The sequence below is a fragment of the Pseudophryne corroboree genome, chromosome 6 (genome assembly GCF_028390025.1).
Source record: "Pseudophryne corroboree isolate aPseCor3 chromosome 6, aPseCor3.hap2, whole genome shotgun sequence".
In the NCBI taxonomy this organism is placed as follows: Eukaryota; Metazoa; Chordata; class Amphibia; order Anura; family Myobatrachidae; genus Pseudophryne; species Pseudophryne corroboree.
The window spans coordinates 364173090-364200050 of NC_086449.1; the positions used below are offsets into that span (position 1 = coordinate 364173090).

At 47.0% G+C, this 26961-nt stretch overlaps 1 protein-coding gene across 3 annotated transcripts in view; it reads right to left on the reverse strand.

Annotated features, from left to right (window-relative positions):
• GTF3C6 (general transcription factor IIIC subunit 6) overlaps positions 1–26961 on the reverse strand; it is a 98540-nt gene that overhangs the window by 35904 nt on the left and 35675 nt on the right. Inside the window, exon 1 of one of the 3 annotated variants that reach the window (XM_063926685.1) lies at positions 14828–14892. The exons of the other annotated variants lie outside the window; for them this stretch is intronic. Within the exon in view, the coding sequence (XP_063782755.1) occupies positions 14828–14845 (18 nt within the window). The 5' untranslated portion in view covers positions 14846–14892. Of the gene's footprint in view, positions 1–14827; positions 14893–26961 lie in introns of those variants that run through there. 3 annotated transcript variants of the gene reach the window in all.

A 26961-nucleotide genomic window follows, 5' to 3' on the forward strand; every position in this document is an offset into this window, starting at 1 on the left:
AATTTGTATTTAGGCAAATGGGAGAATGAGGTAATATATAGTAATAACCCTTTTTCTGGATCACTTGTTACGTACCATAGATATATAGATGACATACTATTGGTTTGGAGGGGCAGTAAAGATGAATTTGACACGTTTATGTTATATTTAAATGATAATGGTCTTAATTTAAGATTTACATCTAACTTTCAAACTGAGAAAATAGAGTACCTGGACTTGGTAATTGACACTGGTGGATGGGAGCCGGGAAATACTATTAGTACTTATACATATATAAAAAAGGTCGACAGTAATAATTACGTGCATTACAATAGCTGCCATTATAAAAACTGGATTTCGAATATACCCTACTCTCAGTTCCTGAGGGTGAGACGTAATTGTACAGATAGAGTAATGTATGAGCAACAAATAGCATTATATAAAAATAGATTCCTGGAAAAGAAGTACCCTTTGCACCTAATAGATAAATGTAAGGAAAAAGCAGATAAGGCGGATAGAAATAGTCTTCTGTCATATAAAAATAAAAATGAAAGTACAAATACTTTGATACCATTTGTCACTGGTTATAATGTTAAAAGTAGGGAGATTAAGAATATTCTTGCTAAACATTGGGATGTTCTGTTAGTAGATCCGGTACTCAAAGGGTTGCTACCAGAAAAACCTCAGGTTGTTTTAAGAAAGGCAAGGAACCTGAAAAGTACCCTGGCACCTAGTAATCTACCAAGAATAAAAGATGATTCCTGGTTGAAGAAAACCACTGGTTTTTTTCCTTGTGGTAGATGCAAAATGTGTTCCTTTGTGAGTAAAGAAAGAAAGAAAATCTGGAACAGGGATAAAAGTAAGCATTGGGTTATTAAAGAAATAATTAACTGTCAAACCTCCTGTGTGATATATATGGTGGAGTGCGCCTGTGGGGCACGCTATATAGGTAAAACAAAGCGCCAGTTAAAAATCCGGATGTTAGAACACACAAGAAGTATTATGAATAAATGCCAGGAACATAGTGTTCCGAGGCATTTTCTTAAGTGTAATGGTGGTGATTTAAATAAATTCAGTTTCAAAGCATTGGAGCATGTGAGGCTGGATGAGAGAGGGGGGGATATATTAAAACAGCTTAGTAAGAGGGAGGTCTTTTGGATCCATGCGCTAGAAACAATAAGTCCATCAGGATTGAACGAGAATTATGATATAACCCCCTTCTTACATTAGTTGTACTGTGGATAGCTCGCTCTTTGCGGCACTGTAGTCGGATCATTGATCCCTTTGCCTCATTGTGAGCTGAGTTCTGTATGGTATATTGAAGTGTAGGTTGGAATGGGTTAATAAGAAAAAACTGCTTGAGACAAATAGTAGTATCTTTAAATGGTTATGCGTGCTGGTACCCATTGAAAGGATTTATTATGAAGTATCTATTGCCAATTAATGTTCCGTTTTATGGATGCTATTCAGCTTATTCTATTTAGTATTCATTACTTTTTTCACTCTCTTTTCAGGGTATAATATGTCAATGTACGAATTTTGGGAGTATCTGTACTGTTTATAGTGTTTATATTGTTACATTTTTAGATTTTCTCTGCTGGTTAATGTATTTTTATATGATAATTATTGTATAAACAATGATTTGTGAAATAATGTTATACGGGTAACTATATGATAACTTGTTAGTAAAGAAATCAAATTGGGAGCAAATGTGTTGGAAACGTATAAAGGTTTTAGTATCTATATGTGTGTATATAATTGGTTAGTCCAGTTGCTTTTAATTATTGTAGATTGCATAGGCCCAGATGATTATAATAAACAGGTGTTTCTGATGGTATAAATGAAATGTAAGATGATGCATAGCCACACCCCCTGACGAAGTCCGTAGACGAAACGCGTTGGGCGTGGCCTGTGGAGCTGGTGAGAGACGGTCACAACCTGATCCCAGTCCCGGTGAGAAAAATCAACTGCTGGCGTTTCTCGGATAAGAGACGGAAGACCGGCTGTGTGAGAGAGCGGATCCGTGGCTTGACTGCTATGTGAAGGACGGAACGCAACATTTTAAGCTGAGATGTATGTGAGCATTTGTTTCTAAATAAATGAAATTGTGAATCTTTTACTCATACCTGCGCCCTCCACTTCTCTTTCGTTATATTATATATATATATATATATATATATATATATATATATATATATTTATATATTTTTTTTTTTATTTTTTTTTTATTTTTTTATTTTTTTATTTTTTTTCCCCAAACAGGTAATTTCAACTTTAAACTTGTCATTTATTTTGTACAGTCTGGACATGGCTACTAATAACAAATGCACAGGCAAAATTCTTAAAGCTATGTGTGCAAATGCTAGGAGCTTAGGAGACAAAATTCCAGAGCTAATTGCGATAATGACAAGGGATAACCTGGATTTTGTGGCAATTACAGAGTCATGGTGCAATGAGAATCATGACTGGGACATAGCTATACCAGGATACAATTTATTTAGGAAGGATAGAATAGAAAGAATAGGAGGAGGGGTAGCAATGTATGTGAAAAAAAGCATAAATGCTACTTTAATACAAAATATTGAAGACAAAACTGAGGCCCTTTGGGTCACCATAGAAACCGGGGAGAAGGATGTTATTCGCATTGGGGTGATCTATAGACCACCAGGCCAGGGGCAGGATTTGGACAGGAACCTATTGTTGGGCATCACTAAAATGGCTTTAAAAGGGAGAAGTCATAATCATGGGAGACTTTAATTTACCTGATGTAAATTGGGAGGGGTCTTTTGCAAGTTCAGCTACAAGTGGCAAATTTCTACATTCCTTACAGGGAGCATCTCTCAAGCAATTGGTGATGGAGCCCACTCGCAAAGATTCAATATTAGATTTAATTCTTACAAATGGTGATAGGATATCCGACATATATGTGGGTGAGCACCTGGGATCCAGTGATCATCAAGCAGTATGGTTTAGTATAAAGACAGGATCCAACTCCTGTCACAGAAAAACAAAGGTGCTGGATTTTAGAAATGCTGATTTTGCAAAAATGGGGAGATGTTTAAGTGATTCATTGGCGGACTGGTGGAACTTGGAAGGAGTGCAGGAGAGGTGGGAAAAACTGAAAAGTGCAATACTAAGTGCAACTGATCTTTGTATCAGAAGGGTTAGGAAAAGCACCAGGAAAAGGAAGCCAGTGTGGTTCACAAAAGAACTATCAACTAGTGTGAAAGCAAAAAAGATGGCTTTTAGGAAATACAAACAGACTCAAAATAATAATGACAAAGAGGTATATCTTGACAGACGGAAGGATGCTAAGAAAGTGATCAGACGTGCAAAGGCAGAAGCGGAGGAAAAAATGGCCCAGTCAGTAGATAAAGGGGGCAAAACTTTTTTTTAAGTATATAAGTGAAAGGAGAAAATCAAATGGAGGAATAATAAGACTTAAGACAGAGTGAGCATTTGGTGGAGGGTGACAAGGCAATAGCAGATCACCTAAATAATTATTTTTGCTCAGTATTTACTACAGAAGAAGGGATGGGGCCACAGTTAAGTTGCAAGGACATTCATAAAAATAAGGTAGTTGAAAGTACATTTACAAAGGAGAAGGTCCTAACAGAACTTTCACAACTAAAAGTGGATAAATCAATGGGACCAGATGGGATACACCCAAGGATACTCAAAGAGCTAAAAGATGTGCTGGTTACACCGTTAGCAGAATTATTTAACCAGTCACTAAATACAGGTGCTAATCCAGAGGACTGGAAAAGAGCAAATGTAGTTCCACTGCACAAAAGTGGAAGCAAGGAAGAAGCAAGTAACTACAGACCAGTAAGCCTTACATCAGTAGTGGGGAAAGTAATGGAAAACTAAAAGAAAGAGTTGTGGAATATCTTAAATCAAACCATTTACAGGATCCAAAACAGCATAGATTTACTGGTGGTAGATCATGCCAAACAAATCTTATTGACTTTTTTGACTCTGTGACAAAAATAATAGATCAAGGGGGAGCTGTAGATGTAGCATATCTAGACTTTAGTAAGGCATTTGACACTGTCCCACATCGCAGACTGCTAAATAAACTTGAAAGCGTGGGGGTGGATTATAAAACAGTTAAATGGATAAGAACCTGGTTGCAGGATAGGAAATAGACAGTTGTAGTTAATGGAGTGCAATCTATGGAGGGAAATGTTACCAGTGGAGTACCCCAGGGATCTGTACTTGGTCCAATTCTCTTTAATATCTTTGTTGGTGACATTGCAGATGGTATTGAAGGGAAGGTATGCCTTTTTGCAGATGCTACAAAGATATGCAACAGGGTAGACACCGGGAGGGGTAAAACAAATGATTGATGACCTAGGTAGGCTTGAGAAATGGTCAAGAACGTGGCAACTTACAGTTTAATGCTAAAAAATGCAAAATCATGCACTTGGGTCTCAAAAACCCAAAGGCTAAATATAGTATCAAGGGTACTATAATGTAAACTACTGAGGAGGAAAGGGATTTAGGAGTCACTATTTCAAGTGACTTGAAGGCAGGAAAGCAATGCAACAAAGCAATGAGAAAGGCAAGTCAGATGCTTGGTTGCATAGGGAGAGGAATCAGTAGTAGGAAAAATGAAGTGATAATGCCACTGTATAGGTCATTGGTGCAGCCCCATCTGGAATACCGTGTCCAGTTCTGGAGACCATATCTCCAGAAGGATATAAATACATTAGAGAGTGTACAAAGAAGGGCAACTAAAATGGTGCATGGCCTACATCACAAAATGTACCCGGAAAGGCTAAAAGCTCTTAACATGTATAGTTTGGAGGAGAGAAGGGAAAGGGGGGACATGATAGAAACTTTCAAATATATCAAGGGTTTTAAAGTTCAGGAGGGAAACATTCTTCAAAGGAAGAGAAATATTAGAACTCGAGGAAATACACTGAAACTGGAGGGGGGGGGGGGGGGGGGGAGGTTCAGGGGAAATTTAAGGAAAAATTACTTCACAGAAAGGGTAGTGGATAAGTGGAATAGTCTCCCATCAGAGGTGGTAGAGGCTAAGACTGTAGAGCAATTTAAACATGCTTGGGATAGGCATATGAATATCCTTACAAAGAATTAAGGTTCAAAAAGGGTTGAGATTACCTAAAGGATAAAAAAAAAAAAAAAAAGGGGCAGACTAGATGGGCCAAGTGGTTCTTATCTGCGGTCAAATTCTATGTTTCTATGTTAATTCCTTCTGAAAGAATATAGATCGGGCCGAAATCTGTACCTTAATGGAGCCTAACTTCAGGCCCATATCCACTCCTGTCTGTAAAAAGTGGAGAAAACGGCCCAGGTGGAAATCTTCCGTAGGAGCATTCTTGGCTTCACACCAAGAAACATACTTCCTCCAGATACGGTGATAATGTTTCGCCGTCACCTTCTTCCTAGCCCTTATCAGAGTAGGGATGATTTCCTCCGAAATACCTTTTCCAGCTAGGATTCGGTGTTCAACCGCCATGCCGTGAAACGTAACCGCGGTAAGTATTGGAACACGCAGGGCCCCTGCTGTAACAGGTCCTCCCTGAGAGGAAGAGGCCATGGATCTTCTGTGAGCATCTCCTGAAGATCTGAATACTTTCGAGGCCAATCTGGAACAATGAGTATTGTCTGCACTCTTTTTCTTCTTATGATTCTCAATATTTTAGAGAGGAGAGGAAGAGGAGGGAATACATAGACCGACTGAAACACCCATGGTGTCACCAGGGCGTCTACCGCTACTGCCTGAGGGTCCCTTGACCTGGCACAATACCTCCGAAGCTTCTTGTTGAGGCGTGACGCCATCATGTCTATTTGAGGAAGTCCCCAAAGACTTATCTCTGCAAAAACTTCTTGATGAAGTCCCCACTCTCCTGGATGGAGATCGTGTCTGCTGAGGAAGTCTACTTCCCAGTTGTCCACTCCCGGAATGAAGACTGCTGACAGAGCGCTTACGTGATTTTCCGCCCAGCGCAGAATCCGTGTGGCTTCCGCCATTGCCACTCTGCTCTTTGTCCCGCCTTGGCGGTTTACATGAGCCACGGCTGTGACGTCGTCTGATTGAATCAGAACCGGTAGTTCTCCGCTAGTCGTAGGCCGTTGTATATGGCCCTTAATTCCAGTATGTTGATGTGTAGACAAGCCTCCTGGCTTGACCATGTTCCCTGAAAATTTCTTCCTTGTGTGACTGCTCCCCATCCTCGGAGGCTCGCGTCCGTGGTCACCAGAACCCAGTCTTGAATGCCGAACCTGCGACCCTCTAGAACACAGGTTCTCAAACTCGGTCCTCAGGACCCCACACAGTGCATGTTTTGCAGGTCTCCTCACAGAATTGCAAGTGAAATAATTAGCTCCACCTGTGGACCTTTTAAAATGTGTGAGTAATCAATACACCTGTGCACCTGCTGGGTTACCTGCAAAACATGCACTGTGTGGGGTCCTGAGGACAGAGTTTGAGAACCCCTGCTCTAGAAGATGAGCACTCTGCAGCCACCACAGGAGAGACACCCTGGCCCTGGGGGACAGGCTTATTTTCTGATGAATTTGAAGATGGGACCCGGACCACTTGTCCAGAAGGTCCCACTGAAATGTCCTCGCATGAAACCTGCCGAAGGGGATGGCCTCGTAGGTTGCCACCATTTTTCCCAGTACTCGAGTGCATTGATGGACTGACACTCTTTTCGGTTTTAACAGGTCTCTGACCATGTTCTGGAGTTCCTGGGCTTTTTCCATCGGGAGAAAAACCCTCTTTTGTTCCGTGTCCAGAATCATGCCTAAGAAAGATAGCAGAGTCGTTGGAACCAACTGTGACTTGGGTAGATTCAGAATCCAGCCATGTTGCTGCAGCACTCTCAGGGAGAGCGACACGCTTTTCAGCAACTGATCTCTCAATCTCGCTTTTATCAGGAGATCGTCCAAGTACGGGATAATTGTGACTCCCTGCCGGCGCAGGAGCACCATCATTTCCGCCATTACCTTGGTGAAAAACCTCGGGGCAGTGGAAAGCCCAAACGGCAACGTCTGAAACTGGTAATGACAGTCCTGTACAGCGAATCTAAGGTACGCCTGATGAGGGGGATATGGGGACATGAAGGTATGCATCCTTTATGTCTAGTGACACCATAAAATCCCCCCCCCTTCCAGGCTGGAGATAACTGCCCGGAGCGATTCCATCTTGAATTTTAACTTTTCAAGTACAGGTTTAGGGATTTTAAATTTAGAATGGGTCTGACCGAGCCATCCGGTTTCGGGACCACAAATAGGGTTGAATAGTACCCCTGTTGAACTAGGGGAACCTCAACAACCACTTGTTGAGACAGTTTTTGGATTGCAGCTAAAACTATCTCCCTTTCTGGGGAAGAAGCTGGTAAAGCCGATTTGAAAAACCGGCGAGGAGGCATGTCTTCGAATTCGAATTCCAGCTTGTAGCCTTGGGATACAATGACTGAACCCAGACGTGGCTGAAGAGTCGAAGACATGTCCCCACCGGCGCGGACTCCCTCAGAGGAGCCCCAGCGTCATGCGGTGGATTTAGTAGAAGCCAGGGAGGACTTCTGCTCTTGGGAACTAGCCGTAGCAGGCATTCTTTTCCCTCTACCCTTGCCTCTGGCGAGGAAGGAAGAGCCCCGACTTCTTCTAGACTTATGCGACCGAAAGGACTGCATCTGATATTGTGGTGTTTTCTTTTGCTGTGGGGGAACATAAAAAGTAAAAAAAAAAAGTAGATTTACCCGCGGTAGCTGGGAAACCAGGTCCGCGAGACCTTCCCCAAATAAAACCTCACCCTTGTAAGGCAAAACTTCCATATGACTGAGTCAGCATCACCCGTCCATTGGCGCGTCCACAGGGCTCGCCTAGCAGAAATCGCCATGGCGTTGGCTCTTGAACTGCGTCTCTAATGTGAGCCAAGGTCAATAAAATGGTATCCCTATCTATGGTATCAATGTCAGCTGACAAGGTATCTACCCAAGCTGCTACAGCGCTACAAACCCAAGCCGACGCTATTGCCGGTCTGAGCAAGGCACCCGTATGTGTATACATTGATTTTAGGGTAGTCTCCTGTCTGCGATCAGCAGGATCCTTGAGGGCTGCCGTGTCTGGGGATGGTAGCGCCACCTTTTTGGACAAGCGTGTTAAAGCCTTATCCACCTTGGGTGAGGATTCCCACCGTAACCTGTCCTGCGCCGGGAAAGGATACGCCGTAAGAATTCTCTTGGGAATCTGCAGTTTCTTGTCTGGAGTTTCCCAAGCTTTTTCAAATAACTCATTCAGCTCATGAGATGGGGGAAAAGTTACCTCAGGTTTCTTTTCTTTAAACATGCATACCCTCATGTCAGGGACAGAGGGGTCATCTGTGATATGCAAAACATCTTTTATTGCAATAATCATATAATGAATACTTTTGGCCACCCTTGGGTGTAACCTCGCATCATCGTAGTCGACACTGGAGTCAGAATCCGTGTCGGTATCAGTGTCTGCTACTTGGGACAGTGGACGTTTCTGAGACCCAGAAGGGCCCTGTGACACAGTCAAAGCCATGGATTGACTCCCTGTTTTATCCCTGGACTCTGCTTTGTCCAATCTCTTATGTAATAAAGACACATTTGCATTAAAAACATTCCACATATCCAACCAATCGGGTGTCGGCGTTGCCGACGGAGACACCACAATCATCTGCTCCACCTCCTCCCTAGATGAGCCTTCCGCTTCAGACATGCCGACACACACGTACCGACACCCCCACACACTCAGGGATATATCTATATGGAGACAGTCCCCCAATAAGGCCCTTTGGAGAGACAGAGTATGCCAGCACACACCCAGCGCCACCGGAATAAAATCCCATTTAGTACAGCGCTTTTACAGAAATATATATATAAGTACACTCACTGCGCCAATTAAATGTGCCACCCTCTGTTTTGCCCTCTGTAACAGTGTTCAGCAGGGGAGAGTCCGGGGAGCCAGCTTCTCTGCAGTGTGCTGTGGAGAAAATGGCGCTGGTTAGTGCTGGAGGATCGAACTCCACCCTCAGCGGCGGGCTTCGGTCCCGCTCAAATTTTTTATACTGGGGCGGGTTTTTTTTAATATACCGCCTCCGCAGTATCTAATCCATATGCCAGTGTCCCTTGAGGTTAATATTGCTGCCCAGGGCGCCCACCCTTCACCCTTACAGTGCCCGCTGTGTGTGCATGTGTGGGAGCAATGGCGCGCATAGTTACCGCTGCGCGTTACCTCAGTGAAGATCTGAAGTCTTCTGCCGCCTTTGATGTCCTCTTTCTTCTCAATACTCACCCGGCTTCTATCTTCCGGCTCTGTGAGGAGGACGGCGGCGCAGCTCCGGGACGAACGGCGAGGGTGAGACCTGCGTTCCGACCCTCTGGAGCTAATGGTGTCCCACGATGCAGAGAGCCTGTTGCCAGAAGTGCTCCCTGAAAATAAAAAACCTAACAAAAAGTATTTTTCAGAGAAACTCAGTAGAGCTCCCCTGCAGTGCACCCAGTCTCCTCTGGGCACAGGATCTAACTGAGGTCTGGAGAAGGGGCATAGAGGGAGGAGCCAGTGCACACCCATTCTAAAGTCTTTAGAGTGCCCATGTCTCCTGCGGAGCCCGTCTATACCCCATGGTCCTTACGGAGTCCCCAGCATCCTCTAGGACGTAAGAGAAATCCTATTTTCTCCTACGTCCTAGGGGATACCGTGAATCCATTTAGTACCATGGGGAAATACCAAAGCTCCCAAACCGGATGGGAGAGTGCTGAGGTTCCTGCAGAACTGATTGACCAAACTGAAGGTCCCCAGGAGGCCAAAGTATCGAACTTGTAGAACTTAACAAACATGTTCGAACCCGACCAAGTAGCTGCTCGGCAGAGCTGTAGAGCAGAGACACCCCGAGCAGCCGCCAAGGAGGAACCCACCGTCCTTGTAGAGTGGACCTGTACAGAGTTTGGAATCTGCAAACCTGCCGTGGAATAAGCATGCTGGATAGTAAGTCTGATCCAGCGTGAAATTGTCTGCTTTGAAGCAGGACACCCAATCTTATTGGGATTATAAAGAACAAACAACGAGTACGTCTTTCTGTGACGAGCTGTTCTTTTCACATACACCTTCAAAGCCCTCACAACATCCAAAGATTATGAAGCAGCAGAGGTGTCGGTGACAACTGGAACCACAATAGGTTGGTTGATGTGAAATGTGGACACCACTTTAGGAAGAAATTGCTGACGAGTTCAGAGTTCAGCTCTGTCCTCAAGGAAAATTAAATAGGGACTTTTGGGAGACAAAGCCCCCAGCTCCGACACACATCTTGCTGAAGCCAGGGCCAACAATGTGACGGTTTTCAAGGCAAGATATTTTATGTCCACCTCCTGTAACTGTTTAAACCATCCCGATTGGAGGAACTGCAGCACCACATGGAGATCCCAAGGTGCCATGGGAGGCACAAAGGGAGGTTGGATGTGCAGAACACCTTTCAAGAACGTCTGGACCTCAGGGAAGCCAATTGTTTCTGAAAGAAAAATTGACAAGGCCGAAACCTGGACTTTTATGGAGCCCAGATGCAGGCCCACATCCACGCCTGAAAAAAAAAAACAAAAACAAAAAACAACAACCCCAAAAACCAGGAAACGCCCCAGATGAAATTCCACCGCAGAATAATTTTTGCTCTCACACCAAGAGACTTATTTCTTCCAAACAGTATGGTAATGCTTAGACGTTACCCCCTTCCTGGCTTGGATCATAGTCGGGATAACCTTATTAGGGATCCCTCTTCTGGCTAGAATCAGCCCTTCAACTTCCATGCCGTCAAACGTAGCCACGGCAAGTCCTGATAGATTAACAGGCCCTGTTGCAGGAGATCCTCGCGAAGAGGTAGAGGCCACAGATCTTCGAGGAGCGTCTCCAGAAGGTCTGCGTACCAGGCCCTTCTTGGCCAGTTCGGAGAAATGAGTATTGCTTCAACCTTTTCCCTTTTTATTTGTTTTAAAATTCTTGGGATCAGAGGAAGTGAAGGAAACACATACACCATCTGATAGAACCCATGAAGTGGTCAGGGAGTTTATCGCCACCTCCTGTGGGTCTCTCGATCTGGAACAATTCCGCCTGAGCTTCTTGTTGAGATGAGAGGCCATCATGTCGATCTGTGGATATCCCCATCGACTTGTCAATCACCTGAACACTTCCGGGTGAAGGCCCCACTCCCCCAGGTGCAGGTCGTGTCTGCTGAGGAAGTCCGCTTCCCTGTTGTCTACTCGCGGAATTTAGACCGCTGACAATGCCACAGCGTTTTCTGCCCAGAGGAGAATTCTTGACCCTCTGCTCTGCTTTTCGTTCCGCCCTGTCGGTTTATGTATGTTACTGCCGTCACACTGTCCGACTGGACCCGAATTGCCCGATCTTGAAGATGTGAGGCCTGCAGAAGGGCGTTGTATATGGCCCCGAGTTCCAGAATGTTGATTGGAAGGATGACTACCTGACTTGACCATCTTCCCTGAAACTGCACCCCCTGAGTGACTGCTCCCCAACCTCTGAGGCTAGCGTGTGTGGTTAATGGAATCCAGTTCTGAATTCCGAACCTCCATCCTGCAACGAGTTGAGAAGACTGTAGCCACCACAGAAGGGAGATTGTGGCCTTTGGCGACAGACAGATCCTCTGGTGCATGTGAAGATGCGATCCGGACCATTTGTACAACAGCTCGAGCTGGAAGGGTCTTGCGTGAAACCTTCCGTATTGAACTGCCTCGTAAGAGGCCACCATTTCCCCCAGAAGGTGAATGCACGGACACCCGGGTTGGCTTCAGGACATTCCGAACCATTGACTGGATTACCAATGCCTTATCCAATGGAAGGAACACCTTTTGCGACTCTGTGTCCAGTATCATTCCCAGGAATGGGAGCATCCGGTGTTGGCTCTAGGTGAGATTTCGGAAGGTTCAGAATCCACCCGTGATTTTGGAGGAGTATGGTTGAGAAAGCAATACTGTCCAGCAACCTTTCCCTGGACGGTGCTTTTATCAGGAGATCGTCCAGGTACGGAATTATGTTCACTCCCTGTTTGCGGAGTAGAAACATAATCTCTTCCATTATCTTGGTGAATACTCAGTGCCGTGGAGAGACCAAATGGCAGGGCCTGGAACTGGTAGGGACAGTCCCGCAGTGCAAACCTGAAATAAGCCTGATTAGGTGGCCAGATCGGAATGTGAAGGTACGCATCCTTGATATCCAGAGACACTAGGAATTCCCCCTCCTACAGACCTGAAATAACCGCTCTCAGAGACTCCATCTTGAATTTGAACATTCGTAAGTACGGGTTAAAAGACTTGAGGTTCAGAATTCGTCTTACCGAACCGTCCGGCTTTGGTACTACGAACAAGTTGGAATAGTACCCCTTGTTTTGTAGAGGTGGTGGAACTGGAACAATGACCCGAGTCTGTACCAGTTGGGAGGGGATTGAGACGCCGTTTGGGGACTGCGTCTCTGTTCATAAACTCATCCACAGTCTGTTTTAAGTATTGTGTCTCTTTCTCATTGCGGGACAATTTTGTAGAAAGAGTGGAGATCATTCCTTTAAGAGAATTAACCCACTCAGGTTCAGCCCCGCTATTCTGTGAACCCTGAGTACCCAGTAGTGAAGAGGAACACTCTGCTGTACAAAAAACACACTCTTTGCCTGACAATGTAAGTGTGACAGCACACACACACACAGGAAGAGGTAAAGCAGAAGTAACCCACAATGAGCCCTTCAGGGAGACACATGTAAACGTTGATTTACTTACAGGACTAAAAGCAACACTTTAAAAAGACACTTTCAATACACTTTAAATGGAGCCGCTGCGGCCGCTATAATCAATCCTTAGCCTACGTACTTTTTACACCATTAGCGTACAAAGCCCGGTACCGTGTACGTACTTTGCGTACAAACGCCGCGCTGGCCGTACAAAGTACACGCGCAAGTGCGTACACACCCAAAGATACTCCGTGAGCACTTAGCAGCTACACGTGTGACTGAAATACACTTATAACCTTAGAAGGGAAAAGAAACACGACACCAGTTTGTATTTAAGATGCTGGGTTCCGACACCAACATATAATTGCTGAAAAGGGGGTTACAATAAACAACAATACAATACAATAGAAAAATGGCTACAGTCAATGGTACATACATTTTTGGTTTCGTCTGCGCTTCCCGGCCGGTCCTCAGTCATCAAGGGAGATGACCTTCAGAGTCTGTGAGACCAGGCATGCAACTGGCTTTTCATACAATAGTCCAAAACCTAACACAATGGATACTGTAATCTTTGTCCATTGGACACAGGGATGGTCATTTACAGAACAGGAGAGGTCATAGGTCGGTTTGAATAGGTGGGCGATGTCTGTTCCAGGTGCACTTGCAGATTGTCTCCACTGGGTTCCCGCTGCATACCAAGTGTACAGTAAGTACAGTTAATATTTATATTCTGCTCCTATACATAACTATTCGCAGGAGCGTGCGATCTTCTGCAAACCTACACCGGAATATTGCCCTTAATATACCCTACAGCTGGATACCAAACACCACCTTATAACCTAGTTCTGTCCCCTCCTATCCTGTAAAGGTGAATCCCTTTGTTCTGATATCATTTAAACTAGTGTGGTGCAGGGAGACTATGTGTACATTGTGCACTATTTGGATTAAATATGTAATGTGTTTTTATGGCTTTTCCATGCGATTACAAACACTACCGTAATTACTCATACCATGCTCTAATACGCAGGACCGCGGGAGCGACCATACACAAACTGCGAATAGGTGCACGCAAGGCAGAGCAAGCACGCGCGCGGAGGCCATCTGTGTGTAGTTTGTACTGCAATATTTTTCGACTGACACAGTAGTTTGGAGCCAGCCCTTACCGCTAATGCCAAGCTTAGGTGGGTCGCAGACTGTACCCCGATAGGGGACCTAATACACGAATAGTCGCTCCCCCCTCTGCTATGACCCACTGGTACCGCTGAGGTAATTTGGAGTCAAACTGGAGGAGCTGCGCGTCCGTCAGTCAGCTTCTGTGATCACTGCAAAGGGAAAATGGAGCTGGGGAGCTGCTGGATCCTCTCATAGTGAAGCCCCGCACCTTCAATGGCACACGGTCTTCCCATTTTTTCTATACTGGCAGAGTTAATTTTTGTGCTTAAAATGGAGCAGAACCATTTTAAGGCTGTGTTTGCCAGTTTGGGTACTGTGTACTGAGAAGCAGTTGTGTACTGTGTCTGGAGACGCATTCTGCCCCGTTTAGAAGCCACGCATCTCCGTACCCTCATGCTGCCATAATGGCCGGCGCCCCGCTAACCGGGACGCCGGCTCAGTACTCACCACTCTTCATTCTTCTGGCTCTGTTAGGGCTGGCTGCGTGCTGCGGCAATGTACGCTTGGTGGGGCTTGTGAATAGTTCCCCCAGGAGCTCACTGTCCTGTCAGCAGGGAACAGGACCATTAACCCTTAAAGAGGTTGGGCCATTCCCCCCCTAAGTCCCACGAAGCAGGCAGGCTGGTGCCAACCAGCCCTGCCTAAAAATAGCAAACAGAAAATAAATACAGAAAACTCTGCAGGAGTTTCCTTCAGCGTGACCGGCTCCTCCGTGCAGTTTCTAAACTGAGTCTGGTAGGAGGGGCATAGAGGGAGGAGCCAGCCCACATTATCAAATTCTTAAAGTGCCCATGGCTACTAAAGGACTTGTCTATACCCCATGGTACTAAATGGGGCCCAGTATCCTCTAGGACGTAAGTGAAATTAAGTTAATTCTGTTTATTCACTACCAAATTACTATTATTGGGAAGTTTGTTTTTTTAAAGTGGGAAATCCCTTTGGAATGCTTACGTATGTGCTGTATAGCATGTCCGTTAAGTACGTCTGCTGCTAAATTATTCCATTAGTAAGGCATAACAGTAATGAGGTGCAACAGCATAATCTGAAAATGAAATAGACACACAGAGAGGGGAGGAAGCAGATTTTGTAATTTCATGATAACTCTTCATTAAAGGTATTGGACCCATGTCTATGAAAATAGGATTTTATATACCTACCGGTAAATCCTTTTCTCGTAGTCCGTAGAGGATGCTGGGGTTCCATTTAGTACCATGGGGTACAGACGGGTCCACTAGGAGCCACTGGCACTTTAAGAGTTTAATAGTGTGGGCTGGCCCCTCCCTCTATGCCCCTCCTACCAGACAGTCTAGAAACTGTGCCCGAGGAGACGGACATACTTCAAGAGAAGGAATACACAGATAGTGGTGAGATTCACGACAGCTCACACATAACGAAAGAAAAGCCAAGCTAACCAATATGAAATGATTCAGCAACGGCTGAACCAAAAATATTTAACCAAGTAACAATGCAGGAATACGAAGCACTGGACGGGCGCCCAGAATTCTCTACGGACTACGAGAAAAGGATTTACCGGTAGGTATATAAAATCCTATTTTCTCTTACGTCCTAGATGATGCTGGGGTTCCATTTAGTACCATGGGGATGTACCAAAGCTCCCAGTATGGGAGGGAGAGTGCTGAGGTTCTTGCAGAACAGACTGACCAAACTTTAGGTCCTCAGAGGCCAAAGTATCGAACTTGTAGAACTTAACAAACGTGTTCGACCCTGACCAAGAAGCTGCTCGGCAAAGCAGAAGAGCCGAGACACCCCGGGCAGCCGTCCAGGAAGAACCCACTTTACGGCAGTCCAGCCGTAGAATATGCATGCTGGATAGTGCGCTTGATCCAGCGAGAAATTGTCTGTTTAGAAGCAGGACACCCAATCTTGTTGGGATTATAAAGGACAAATAGTGCATCCGACTTCCTGTGACGAGAAGTTCGCTTCACATATATTTTCAAAGCCCGCACAACATCCAAGGACTTTGAGGTAATGGAGGTGTTAGTAGCCACCGACACCACAGTAGGTTGGTTGATATGAAAAGCCGATACAACCATCGGAAGAAATTGTTGACGCGTTCTAAGCTCAGCTCTATCTTCATGGAAAATCAAGTAGGGGCTTGTGTGACAATGGCCACAATTCCGACACACGTCTTGCAGATGACAATGCAAACAGTGTGACCGCCTTCCAAGTAAGAAACTTCACGTCAACCTCCTGTAAAGGTTCGAACCAATCTGATTGCAGGAACTGCAGCACCATATTAAGATGCCATGGTGCCGTAGGAGGCACAAAGGGGGGTTGGACGTGCAGAACTCCTTTCAAGAATGTCTGAACCTCAGGGAGAGCAGCCAATTCTTTCTGAAAGAAAATGGACAAGGCCGAAATCTGGACCTTTATGGAGCCCAAGAGTAGGCCCACATCCACACCCACTTTCAGAAAGAGGGGAAAACGTCCTAGTTGAAACTCCGTTGGAAACCTCTTGGATTCACACCAAGACACATACTTCTTCCAAATCCGATGGCAACGCTTAGACGTTACTCCCTTCCTAACTTGGATCAGAGTAGTAATGACCTTGTTTGGAAGGTCCTTTCGAGCTAAGATTTGGCGTTCAACCTCCATGCCGTCAAACGTAGCAGCGGTAAGTCTTGATAGGCGAACGGCCCCTGTTGTAGAAAGTCCTCGCAAAGAGGAAGAGGCCTCTGATCCTCCAGCAGTAATTCCAGAAGATCCACGTACCAAGCCAGTCTGGAGCAATGAGGATCGCCTGAACTCTCGTTCTTTTTATTAGTTTGAGAATCCTTGGGATGAGTGGAAGAGGAGGGAACACATACACTGACTGGAACACCCACGGAGTTACCCACTTCTTGTGGGTCTCGTGACCTGGAACAGTACCTCCGAAGCTTCTTGTTGAGGCGAGAGGCCATCATGTCTATCTGAGGTACGCCCCATCGGCTTGTTACCTCTGCGAATACCTCCGGGTGGAGGCCCCATTCTCCTGGATGGAGAGTGTCTGCTGAGGAAGTCCGCTTTCCAGTTGTCCACTCCCGGAATGAAGATCGCCGACAATGCCACCGCGTGTCTTTCTGCCCAAAGGAGGATTCTTGTTACTTCTGAAACCGCAGCTCTGCTCTTCGTTCTGCCCTGCCTGTTTACGTAGGACATCGCTGTGACGTTGTACGACTGAACCTGAATGGCTTGATCTTGAAGATGCGATGCCTGAAGAAGGGCGTTGTATATGGCCCTTAGTTCCAGGATGTTGACTGGAAGCATGGCTTCCTGACTTGACCATCTTCCTTGGAAATGCTCCCCTTTGGTGACTGCTCCCCAACCTCTGAGACTTGCATCCGTGGTTAGAAAAATTCAATTCTGAATCCCCAATCTCCGTCCCTCATGTAGGTGAGAAGTTTGGAGCCACTAGAGGAGTGAAATCCTTGCTTTCGGGACAGACTTATTCGCTGGTGCATGTGTAGGTGAGATCCCGACCACTTGTCTAGGAGATCCAGTTGGAAAGACAGAGCATGAAATCTTCCGTACTGTAGAGCCTCGTAGGAGGCTACCATCTTTCCCAGAAGGTGAATGCACTGATGAACCGATACCCGGGCTGGCCTCAGGACATCCCGGACCATTGATTGGATCACCAACGGTTTCTCCACCGGTAGAAACACCCGCTGCACTTCTGTGTCGAGAATCATCCCCAGGAAGGGCAGTCTCCTTGTCGGCTCCAAATGTGACTTTGGAAGGTTCAGGATCCACCCGTGACCCTGAAGTAGTTGAGTCGAGAGAGCAATACTCTGTAAGTGTCTCTCCCTGGAAGATGCCTTTATCAGTAGATCGTCCAGATATGGAATTATGTTCACTCCCTGCTTGCGGAGGAGGAACATCATCTCCGCCATGACCTTGTTGAATACCCTTGGTGCTGTGGAGAGGCCAAATGGCAATGTGTGGAACTGATAGTGACAGTCCTGTAGTGCAAACCGTAGGTAAGCCTGATGAGGTGGCATGTGAAGGTACGCATTCTTGATATCCAGGAATTCCCCCCTCCTCCAGACCAGAGATCACCGCTCTCAGTGACTCCATCTTGAATTTTAATACCTTTAAGTAGGGGTTCAATGACTTTAGATTCAATACTGGTCTTACCGAACCGGCCAATTTCAGAACCACAAACATGTTGGAGTAATAACCCTTGTCTGTTAGGTGAGGTGGAACTGGAACAATGACATTTGTTCATACAAACTTTTAAATGGCTTCCTGTAGGATAGTACTTTCTGTCAGCAAAGCTGGTAAGCCTGATTTGAAGAATCTGTGAGGTGGGATTTCCTGAAACCCCAGTCTGTACCTCTGGGCAGCAATATCCCTTACCCAGGGGTCTAGTCACGATGACGCCCAAACGTGACTGAAATCTTAGTCTCGCTCCGACCTGCCAGATCTCCAGGCTGGGAGGTCCACAGTCATGCTGAAGATTTTGAGGAAGCAGAACCTGGTTTCTGTTCCTGGGAACCTGTTGGTGGAGGTTTTCTGGATTTTCCCCGACCTCCTCTAAAGAAGTGGGGGAGCCTTTGGATTTTTAAAATTTTGCGGTCCGAAAGGACTGCAGTGAAGGAGTAGGATAAGATTTCTGAGCCGGTGGAGCAGCGGAGGGAATAAAGGTCCACTTACCCGCAGTTGCCGTGGATATTCACGCATCCAGTGCATCCCCAAACAGGGCCTGATCTGTGAAGGGTAGGTTCTCCACACATTTCTTGGATTCTGCATCCGCAATCCATTGGGGTAGCCAGAGTCCTCTGCGTGCCAACACTGCCATGGCTGTAGCCCTAGCATTAAGCAGGCCAATGTCCTTCATGGCCTCCACCATGAAACCTGCAGAATCCTGTATGTGACGTAAAAACAAGTCAATGTCACTCCTAGCCATAGTATCCAATTCCTCTAGTAATGTGCCCGACCACTTTACTATGGCTTTAGAAATCCACGCACAAGTAACAGTGGGCCTTAAAGCCACGCCTGTAGCAGTGTATAGTGATTTGAGCGTAGTCTCAATCTTGCGGTCAGCAGGCTCCTTTTAGGCAGTTGAACCAGGGACTGGTAAAACCACCTTTTTAGACAACCTAGATACAGAAGAGTCTACTATAGGTGGGTTTTCCCACTTTTTCCTGTCCTCTTCAGGGAAGGGGAAAGCAATGAGAATTCTTTTAGGGATCTGGAATTTTTTCTTTGGGGTTTTCCCAGGATTTTTCAAACAAGGAGTTTAACTCCTTAGAAGCAGGGAGGCAAGCGAGGAATTCATATTTACATTAAAATAAGTCTCCTCTTCATGCTCAGGTACCTACTCAGTAATATGCAAAACATCCCTAATGGCTGCAATCATCAACTGCACACCTTTAGCAAGGGTTGCACCCCCCCGCATATACCCATCACCGTCCCCTGAATCAGAGTCGGTATCAGTGCATTATCTGGGCGTTTTTGCGGGTATGTAGGTGGGGTTTGAGACGAAGTAGTGGGGGCTGAATACTTCAAACCCTCCACAGATTTTCTCAAAAAATGCGTTTCTTTCTCAGTATGTGACATCCTTGTTGATATCTGAGATATCATTCCCCTTAAAGAATCCATCCATGCGGGTTCAAATTCAGATGGCTGAGAAAGTATATTGCAGTCCTGAGCACATGGAATAGACTCCTCAGGAGAAGATCAACACTCTGCAGCACAGGACACAGAGTCCTTGGACATGGTAATGTGGGATATTCACACTTACACACACAGGAAAATGTCAGACAGTTTCCCCCCCAGAGTACCTTCCGAGAGTCACAGAGTATAAGGAGCCAGCCACACTGCGTCCCTGTAGGCAGTTATTATGATAAAAGTCCGGCGCTGACTAACTATCCTTAATAGGGTAGTTAGTACGGTTATCACACTCTCCCCCTGTCTATAACACCCTGGTACCACAGAGGTATTACTGGAATTATGTGGAGGGCAGCGCTCCCTGTCAGCGTCCTGTCCTTATGATCTGCAGGGAGAAAATGGCATTGGTGAGTGCTGGATCTGCTCTGAGAGGAAGCCCCGCCCCCTGTAATGGCACGCGGCTTCCCGCACTTATTCTTTATACTGGCCTGAGGATTGTGTGTGTTAACAGCAGGATTAGCCCCTGTTAACTATGTGACCAGTGTAGGGTTAATGCGCTGGCTATGGACGCTCCTCCAGCGTCTACTGCGCTCCAACCCTTGTGCCGCCATACCCACCGGTGACCCACTAACCGACGCCGGCGCTGTACTTACCACTCTTCAATCTTCTGGCTCTGTTAGGGGGTGGCGGCCGTGCTGCGGGAGTGAGCGGTCGCCTCGTGGCCTTGCGATCAGCAGCTCAGTGATCTGTCAGCAGGGTAGAGAACCATTAACTCTCCATTAAGTTGGTTCCTACCCCCCCGCCCTAAGTCCCACGAAGCAGGAAGGCTGTTGCCAGCAGCCTCCCTGCAAAAATAAACTCTAGAAAACAATAAAAACTAAGAAAACTCCTAGGAGCTCCCCTAGCTGTGACCGGCTCCTCCAGGCACATTTTCTAAGCGGAGTCTGGAAGTAGGGGCATAGAGGGAGGGGCCAGCCCACACTATTAAACTCTTAAAGTGCCAGTAGCTCCTAGTGGTCCCATCTATACCCCATGGTACTAAATGGAACCCCAGCATCCTCTAGGACGTAAGGGAAAGTATGTTCTCACACAATCATATAATAATAAATAAGATTTTAAACCTACCGGTAAATCTTTTTCTCCTAGTCCGTAGAGGATGCTGGGGACTCCGTAAGGACCATGGGGGGTATAGACGGGCTCTGCAGGAGACATGGGCACTTTAAGAATTTAAATGGGCGTGAACTGGCTCCTCCCTCTATGCCCCTCCTCCAGACTCCAGTTATAGTAACTGTGCCCAGAGGAGACGGACATAACGAGGAAAAGGATTTTGTTAATTAAGGGTGATACACATACCAGCTCACACCACAAACACCGTACAACATGGTATATAAGCAAACCAGTTAACAGTATGAACAACAAAAATCAGCACCAGCCTGATCTCAACTGTAACACAACCCTTGTGTAACCTTATCAATAACTATGTACAATTATTGCAGATCTCAGTCCGCACTGGGACGGGAGCCCAGCATCCTCTACGGACTAGGAGAAAAAGATTTACCGGTAGGTTTAAAATCTTATTTTCTCTTACGTCCTAAAGGATGCTGGGGACTCCGTAAGGACCATGGGGTTTATATCAAAGCTCCAGACCGGGCGGGAGAGTGCGGATGACTCTGCAGCACCGATTGAGCAAACATGAGGTCCTCATCAGCCAGGTTATCAAATTTATAGAATTTTGCAAAAGTGTTTGAACCTGACCAAGTAGCTGCTCGGCAAAGCTGCAACGCCGAGACACCTCGGGCAGCCGCCCAAGAAGAACCCACCTTCCTAGTGGAATGGGCCTTTACCGATCTTGGTAACGGCAATCCAGCCGTAGAATGAGCCTGCTGAATTGTGTTACAGATCCAGCGTGCAATAGTCTGCTTGGAAGCAGGCGTGCCAATCTTGTTGGCCACATATAGGATAAACAGTGCCTCCGTTTTCCTAATACGAGCCGTTCTGGCTACATAGATTTTTAAAGCCCTGACCACATCAAGGGACTTGGAATCCTCCAAGACATCCGTAGCCACAGGCACCACAATAGGTTGGTTCATGCGAAATGACGAAACCACCTTGGGTAGAAATTGAGGACGAGTTCTCAATTCCGCTCTATCTACATGGAAAATCAGACAGGGGCTCTTGTGACACAAGGCTGCCAATTCGGACACCCGCCTTGCAGATGCCAAGGCCAATAACATGACCACTTTCCAAGTGGGAAATATCAAGTCAACAGTTTGAAGAGGTTCAAACCAATGTGATTTAAGGAACTGTAACACCACGTTAAGGTCCCACGGTGCCACTGGGGGCACAAAAGGAGGTTGGATGTGCAGTACTCCCTTCACAAAAGTCTGTACTTCTGGAAGAGAGGCCAATTCCTTCTGAAAGAATATTGATAAGGCCGAAATCTGCACCTTAATGGAGCCTAACTTTAGGCCCATATCCACTCCTGTCTGTAGAAAATGGAGAAAACGACCCAGCTGGAAATCCTCCGTAGGAGCATTGTTGGATTCACACCAAGACACATACTTCCTCCAGATACGGTGATAATGCTTCGCCGTTACCTCCTTCTTAGCTTTTAGTAGAGTAGGGATGACTTCCCCTGGAATATCTTTCCTAGCTAGGATCTGGTGTTCAACCGCCATGCCGTCAAACGTAATCGCGGTAAGTCCTGGAACACACACGGCCCCTGTTGTAACAGGTCCTCTCTGAGAGGGAGAGGCCAAGGATCTTCCGTGAGCATTTCCTGAAGATCTGGATACCAGGCCCTTCGAGGCCAATCTGGAACAATGAGTATCGTCTGAACCTTTGTTCTTCTTATGATTCTCAATATTTTTGAGATGAGTGGAAGTGGAGGGAACACAGACCGCTTGATACACCCATGGTGTTACTAGCGCCTCCACTGCTATCGCCTGAGGGTCCCTCGACCTGGAACAATATGTCCGAAGCTTCTTGTTGAGGCGTGACGCCATCGTGTCTATTTGAGGGAGTCCCCAGCAACTTGTCACTTCTGCAAAGACCTCTTGATGAAGTCCCCACTCTCCTGGATGGAGATCGTGCCTGCTGAGGAAGTCTGCTTCCCAGTTGTCCACTCCTGGAATGAATACTGCTGACAGAGCGCTCACATGATTTTCCGCCCAGCGAAGAATCCTGGTGGCTTCCGCCATTGCTGCTCTGCTCCTTGTTCCGCCCTGTCGATTTACATGCGCCACGGCTGTGATGTTGTCTGACTGGATCAGAACGGGTAGGTTGCGAAGAAGATGCTCCGCCTGTCTCAGGCCATTGTATATGGCCCTTAATTCCAGCACATTTATGTGTAGACAAGCCTCCATGCTTGACCATATTCCCTGAAAGTTTTTTCCCTGTGTGACCGCTCCCCATCCTCGGAGGCTCACGTCTGTGGTCACGAGAACCCAATCCTGAATTCCGAACCTGCGACCCTCTAGAAGGTGAGCACTCTGGAGCCACCACAGGAGAGATCCTGGCCCTGGGGGACAGGCTCATCATCCGATGCATTTGGAGATGGGACCCTGACCACTTGCTAAGTAGGTCCCACTGAAAAGTTCTTGCATGGTACCTGCCAAACGGAATGGCCTCGTAGGCCGCCACCATCTTTCCCAACACTCAAGTGCATTGATGAATCAACACTCTTTTTGGTTTCAGCAGATCCTTGACCATGTTCTGGATTTCCTGAGCTTTTTCCACTGGAAGAAAAACCCTCTGTCTTTCCGTATCCAGAATCATGCCCAAAAACGACAGCCGAGTTGTCGGAACCAACTGCGACTTTGGCAAATTTAGAAGCCAGCCGTGTTGTTGTAGCACCCTCAGAGAGAGTTCCACGCTTTTCAGTAATTGTTCTCTTGATCTCGCTTTTATCAGGAGATCGTCCAAATACGGGATAATTGTGACACCCTGCTTGCGCAGGAGCACCGTCATTTCTGCCATTACCTTGGTGAAAATCCTCGGGGCCGTGGAAAGCCCAAATGGCAACGTCTGAAATTGGTAATGACAATCCTGCACAGCGAATCTCAGGAATGCCTGATGAGGGGGATAAATGGGGACATGAAGGTATGCATCCTTTATGTCTAGTGACACCATAAAATCCCCCCCGTCCAGACTGGAGATCACTGCTCGGAGAGATTCCATCTTGAATTTGAATCTCTTCAAATACAGGTTTAGGGATTTTAGGTTCAGAATCGGTCTGACCGAGCAGTCTGGCTTCGGGACCACGAATATCAGGATTTTGGTACTTCCCGATAAATCCCTTTCTCCGATTCCACAGGGGCCACTGGAGCGCAGTTACAATGGGGAAATAGGCCGTAATTGGGAGCAGGCACTTTAAAATTCTAATACTGTGGCTAGCTCCTCCCCTACTATCTCCCCTCCAAGCCAGTCTACGTAAAACTGTGCCCGAGGAGAGCTGTAATAAACAAACCTTAAAAAGGTAGAGGAGGTTAATGACGCCCTGTAAACCAGGATAAAACAAACCAAACCTGGAACAGAACCTAACCAAAAACAGGCTAACTTGAACTCAACAAGCAGTTACATAGTGAACTGCAAACCGTTAAGCAAAAAACAAGGAGGAAACAGCGCTGGGCGGGCGTCCAGTGGCCCCTGTGGAATCGGAGAAAGGGATTTATTGGTAAGTACCAAAATCCTGATTTCTCCTTCATCCACTAGGGGCCACTGGAGCGCAGTTACAATGGGGACGTCCCAGAGCTCCCAAAATGGGTGGGAGAGCGCTGAGAGTCCTGTAAAACCGCTCGACCAAACAGATGCCGAGGCTGCAAAAGTGTCAAACTTGTAGAATTTGACAAACGTATGTTGGCCCGACCAAGTAGCCGCCCGACATAAAGTAGTCATGGAGACCCCACGGGCAGCCGCCCACGAAGGTCCCACAGAGCGCGTGGGGTGCGCTGAAATGGAAGATGGAGGTTCCCGAGAAGCTGCCAAATAAGCTTGTCTGATGGTCAGTCGAATCCATCGAGACAAGGTCTGCTTAGAAGCCGGCCAACCACGGCGGGCAGCATCGTATAGAACAAATAATGAATCTGACTTCCGAATAGCTGAAGTCCTATCCACATAGATCTTGAGCGCCCTTACAAAGTCCAATGATCTCGAATCCGGAGAGTCCCCCGAGAGGGCCGGGACCACAAGCGGCTGATTGATGTGAAAATCAGACACCACCTTAGGTAGAAAGGACATATGAGTACGAAGCTCGGCCCTATCCGCATGAAACACCAGGTAAGGAGACCTACAAGAGAGAGCCCCAAGTTCAGACACCCGTCTAGCTGAAGCCAGCGCCAGGAGAAGAACCACCTTCCAGGTGAGATATTTTATCTCTACTGATTCCAGGGGCTCAAACAATGAAGACTGCAGAAAAGACAGGACCAGACTGAGGTCCCATGGCGCTGTCAGAGGACGGAAGGGAGGCTGTATTCGAAGAACCCCTTGAAAGAAAGTCTGAACCTCAGGCAGCAAGGCTAACTTTTTCTGGAAGAAAACCGAAAGAGCAGAGACCTGCACTTTTAGTGAACCCAGTCTTAGGCCTGCTGAAAAACCCGCCTGCAAAAAACGGAGAAGACGGGCTAAGCTATACTCAGAAGTAGAAAATTCTCGACGTTCACACCATGCTACATAAGCCTTCCAAATGCGGTAGTAGTGAGAAGATGTGACTGACTTTCTAGCCCGAAGCATAGTAGGTATAACTGTACGAGGAATCCCCTTCCTTTTCAAGATGGCTTTCTCAACAGCCACGCCGTCAAACGTAGCCTGCGTAAGTCTGGATAAAGAAAAGGACCCTGTTGTAGAAGGTCGTCTCGTAGTGGCAGGGGCCAAGGCTCGGCCACCGACAACAGGTGCAGGGTGGAGTACCAAACCCTGCGTGGCCAATCCGGAGCCACCAGGAGGACCAGAGAGTCTTCCCTCTTGATGCGTTGCAGAACCCTCGGCAACAGCGGGAAAGGAGGAAAGAGGTAAACGAACCGGAAATTCCAAGGAGCCGTGAGGGCATCCACGCCCGCCGACGCCGGGTCCCTTGTCCGAGAGTAATAAAGAGGCAACTGATGGTTCCGGCGGGACGCCATGAGGTCGATCTGTGGGTTTTCCCCACCGGCGTACCAGTTGCCAAAACACCTAGGGGTGTAGTGACTACTCTCCCGGGTGCATGTCCTGGCGGCTTAGATAATCGGCTTCCCAATTGTCCACTCCCGGAATGAATATTGCCGAGAAGGACAGAGCATACTTCTCCGCCCAGAGAAGGATGTTGGTGACCTCTCTCATCGCCGCACGGCTGCGAGTGCCGCCCTGACGGTTGATGTATGCTACCGTCGTGGCGTTGTCGGACTGAACTCTGACCGCTCAGTAGGTAATGTGCCTGAAGTAGGGCGTTGTACACCGCTCTTAGCTCGAGAATGTTTATGGGGAGAGCGGATTCGTGGATTGACCAGCGCCCCTGAAACCGATGTTCCAGGGTCACTGCCCCCCAACCTCTCAGACTGGCGTCCGTGGTGAGGAGAGTCCAATCCCATATACCGAACCGTCTTCCCTCCAACAGATATGTCGACTGAAGCCACCAGAGCAGCGACGACCGTGCCTTTGGAGATAGCGTCACCCGCTGATGAAGGAACAGATGAGATCCTGACCACTGATGTAGAATACACAGCTGAAACGGTCGAGAGTGGAAGAGACCGTACGGGAGAGCTTCGAACGCTGCTACCATCTTTCCCAGAAGGCGAATGCACAGATACACTGACACCCGACGGTGTCGAAGAATCGATCTTACCATTGTCTGCAGAGACAGTATCTTGTCCTGCGGAAGGAAAACCCTCTGACGGACCGTGTCGAGAATCATCCCCAGAAACAACAGCAGTTGTGAGGGCATAAGTGAGACTTCGGGAAATTCAGGATCCACCCGTGTCGCATCAGAAGGTCCTGTGTGATCCGGATATTCTGAAGTAACCGTTCTGCTGAGCTTGCTTTTATTAGCAGATCGTCCAGATAGGGAACAATTGTCACACCCTGCTTCCGAAGTAGGGCCATCATGACCTTTGTGAACACTCTGGGAGCAGAAGAGAGACCGAACGGAAGGGCCTGGAACTGTAAATGAGCGTCCTGTATTGCGAACCGGAGAAAAGCCTGATGAGGAGGCCAAATGGGAACATGCAAGTATGCATCCTTGATGCCTAAGGATGCCAGAAACTCGTTTTTTTCCAACCCCGCAATAACCGACTGGAGGGACCCTATCTTGAACTTGAATACCTTCAAATACGGATTGAGATCTTTCAAGTTCAGGATTGGCCTGACCGAGCCGTCCGGCTTCGGTACCAGAAACGAGCTTGAGTAATAGCCCTGTTTCTGATGATGAGAGGGAACAGGGATCACCACCCTTGCGGATAGAAGCTTCTGGACCGCTGCCTGTAAGGCAAGTCCTTGGTTGTCGG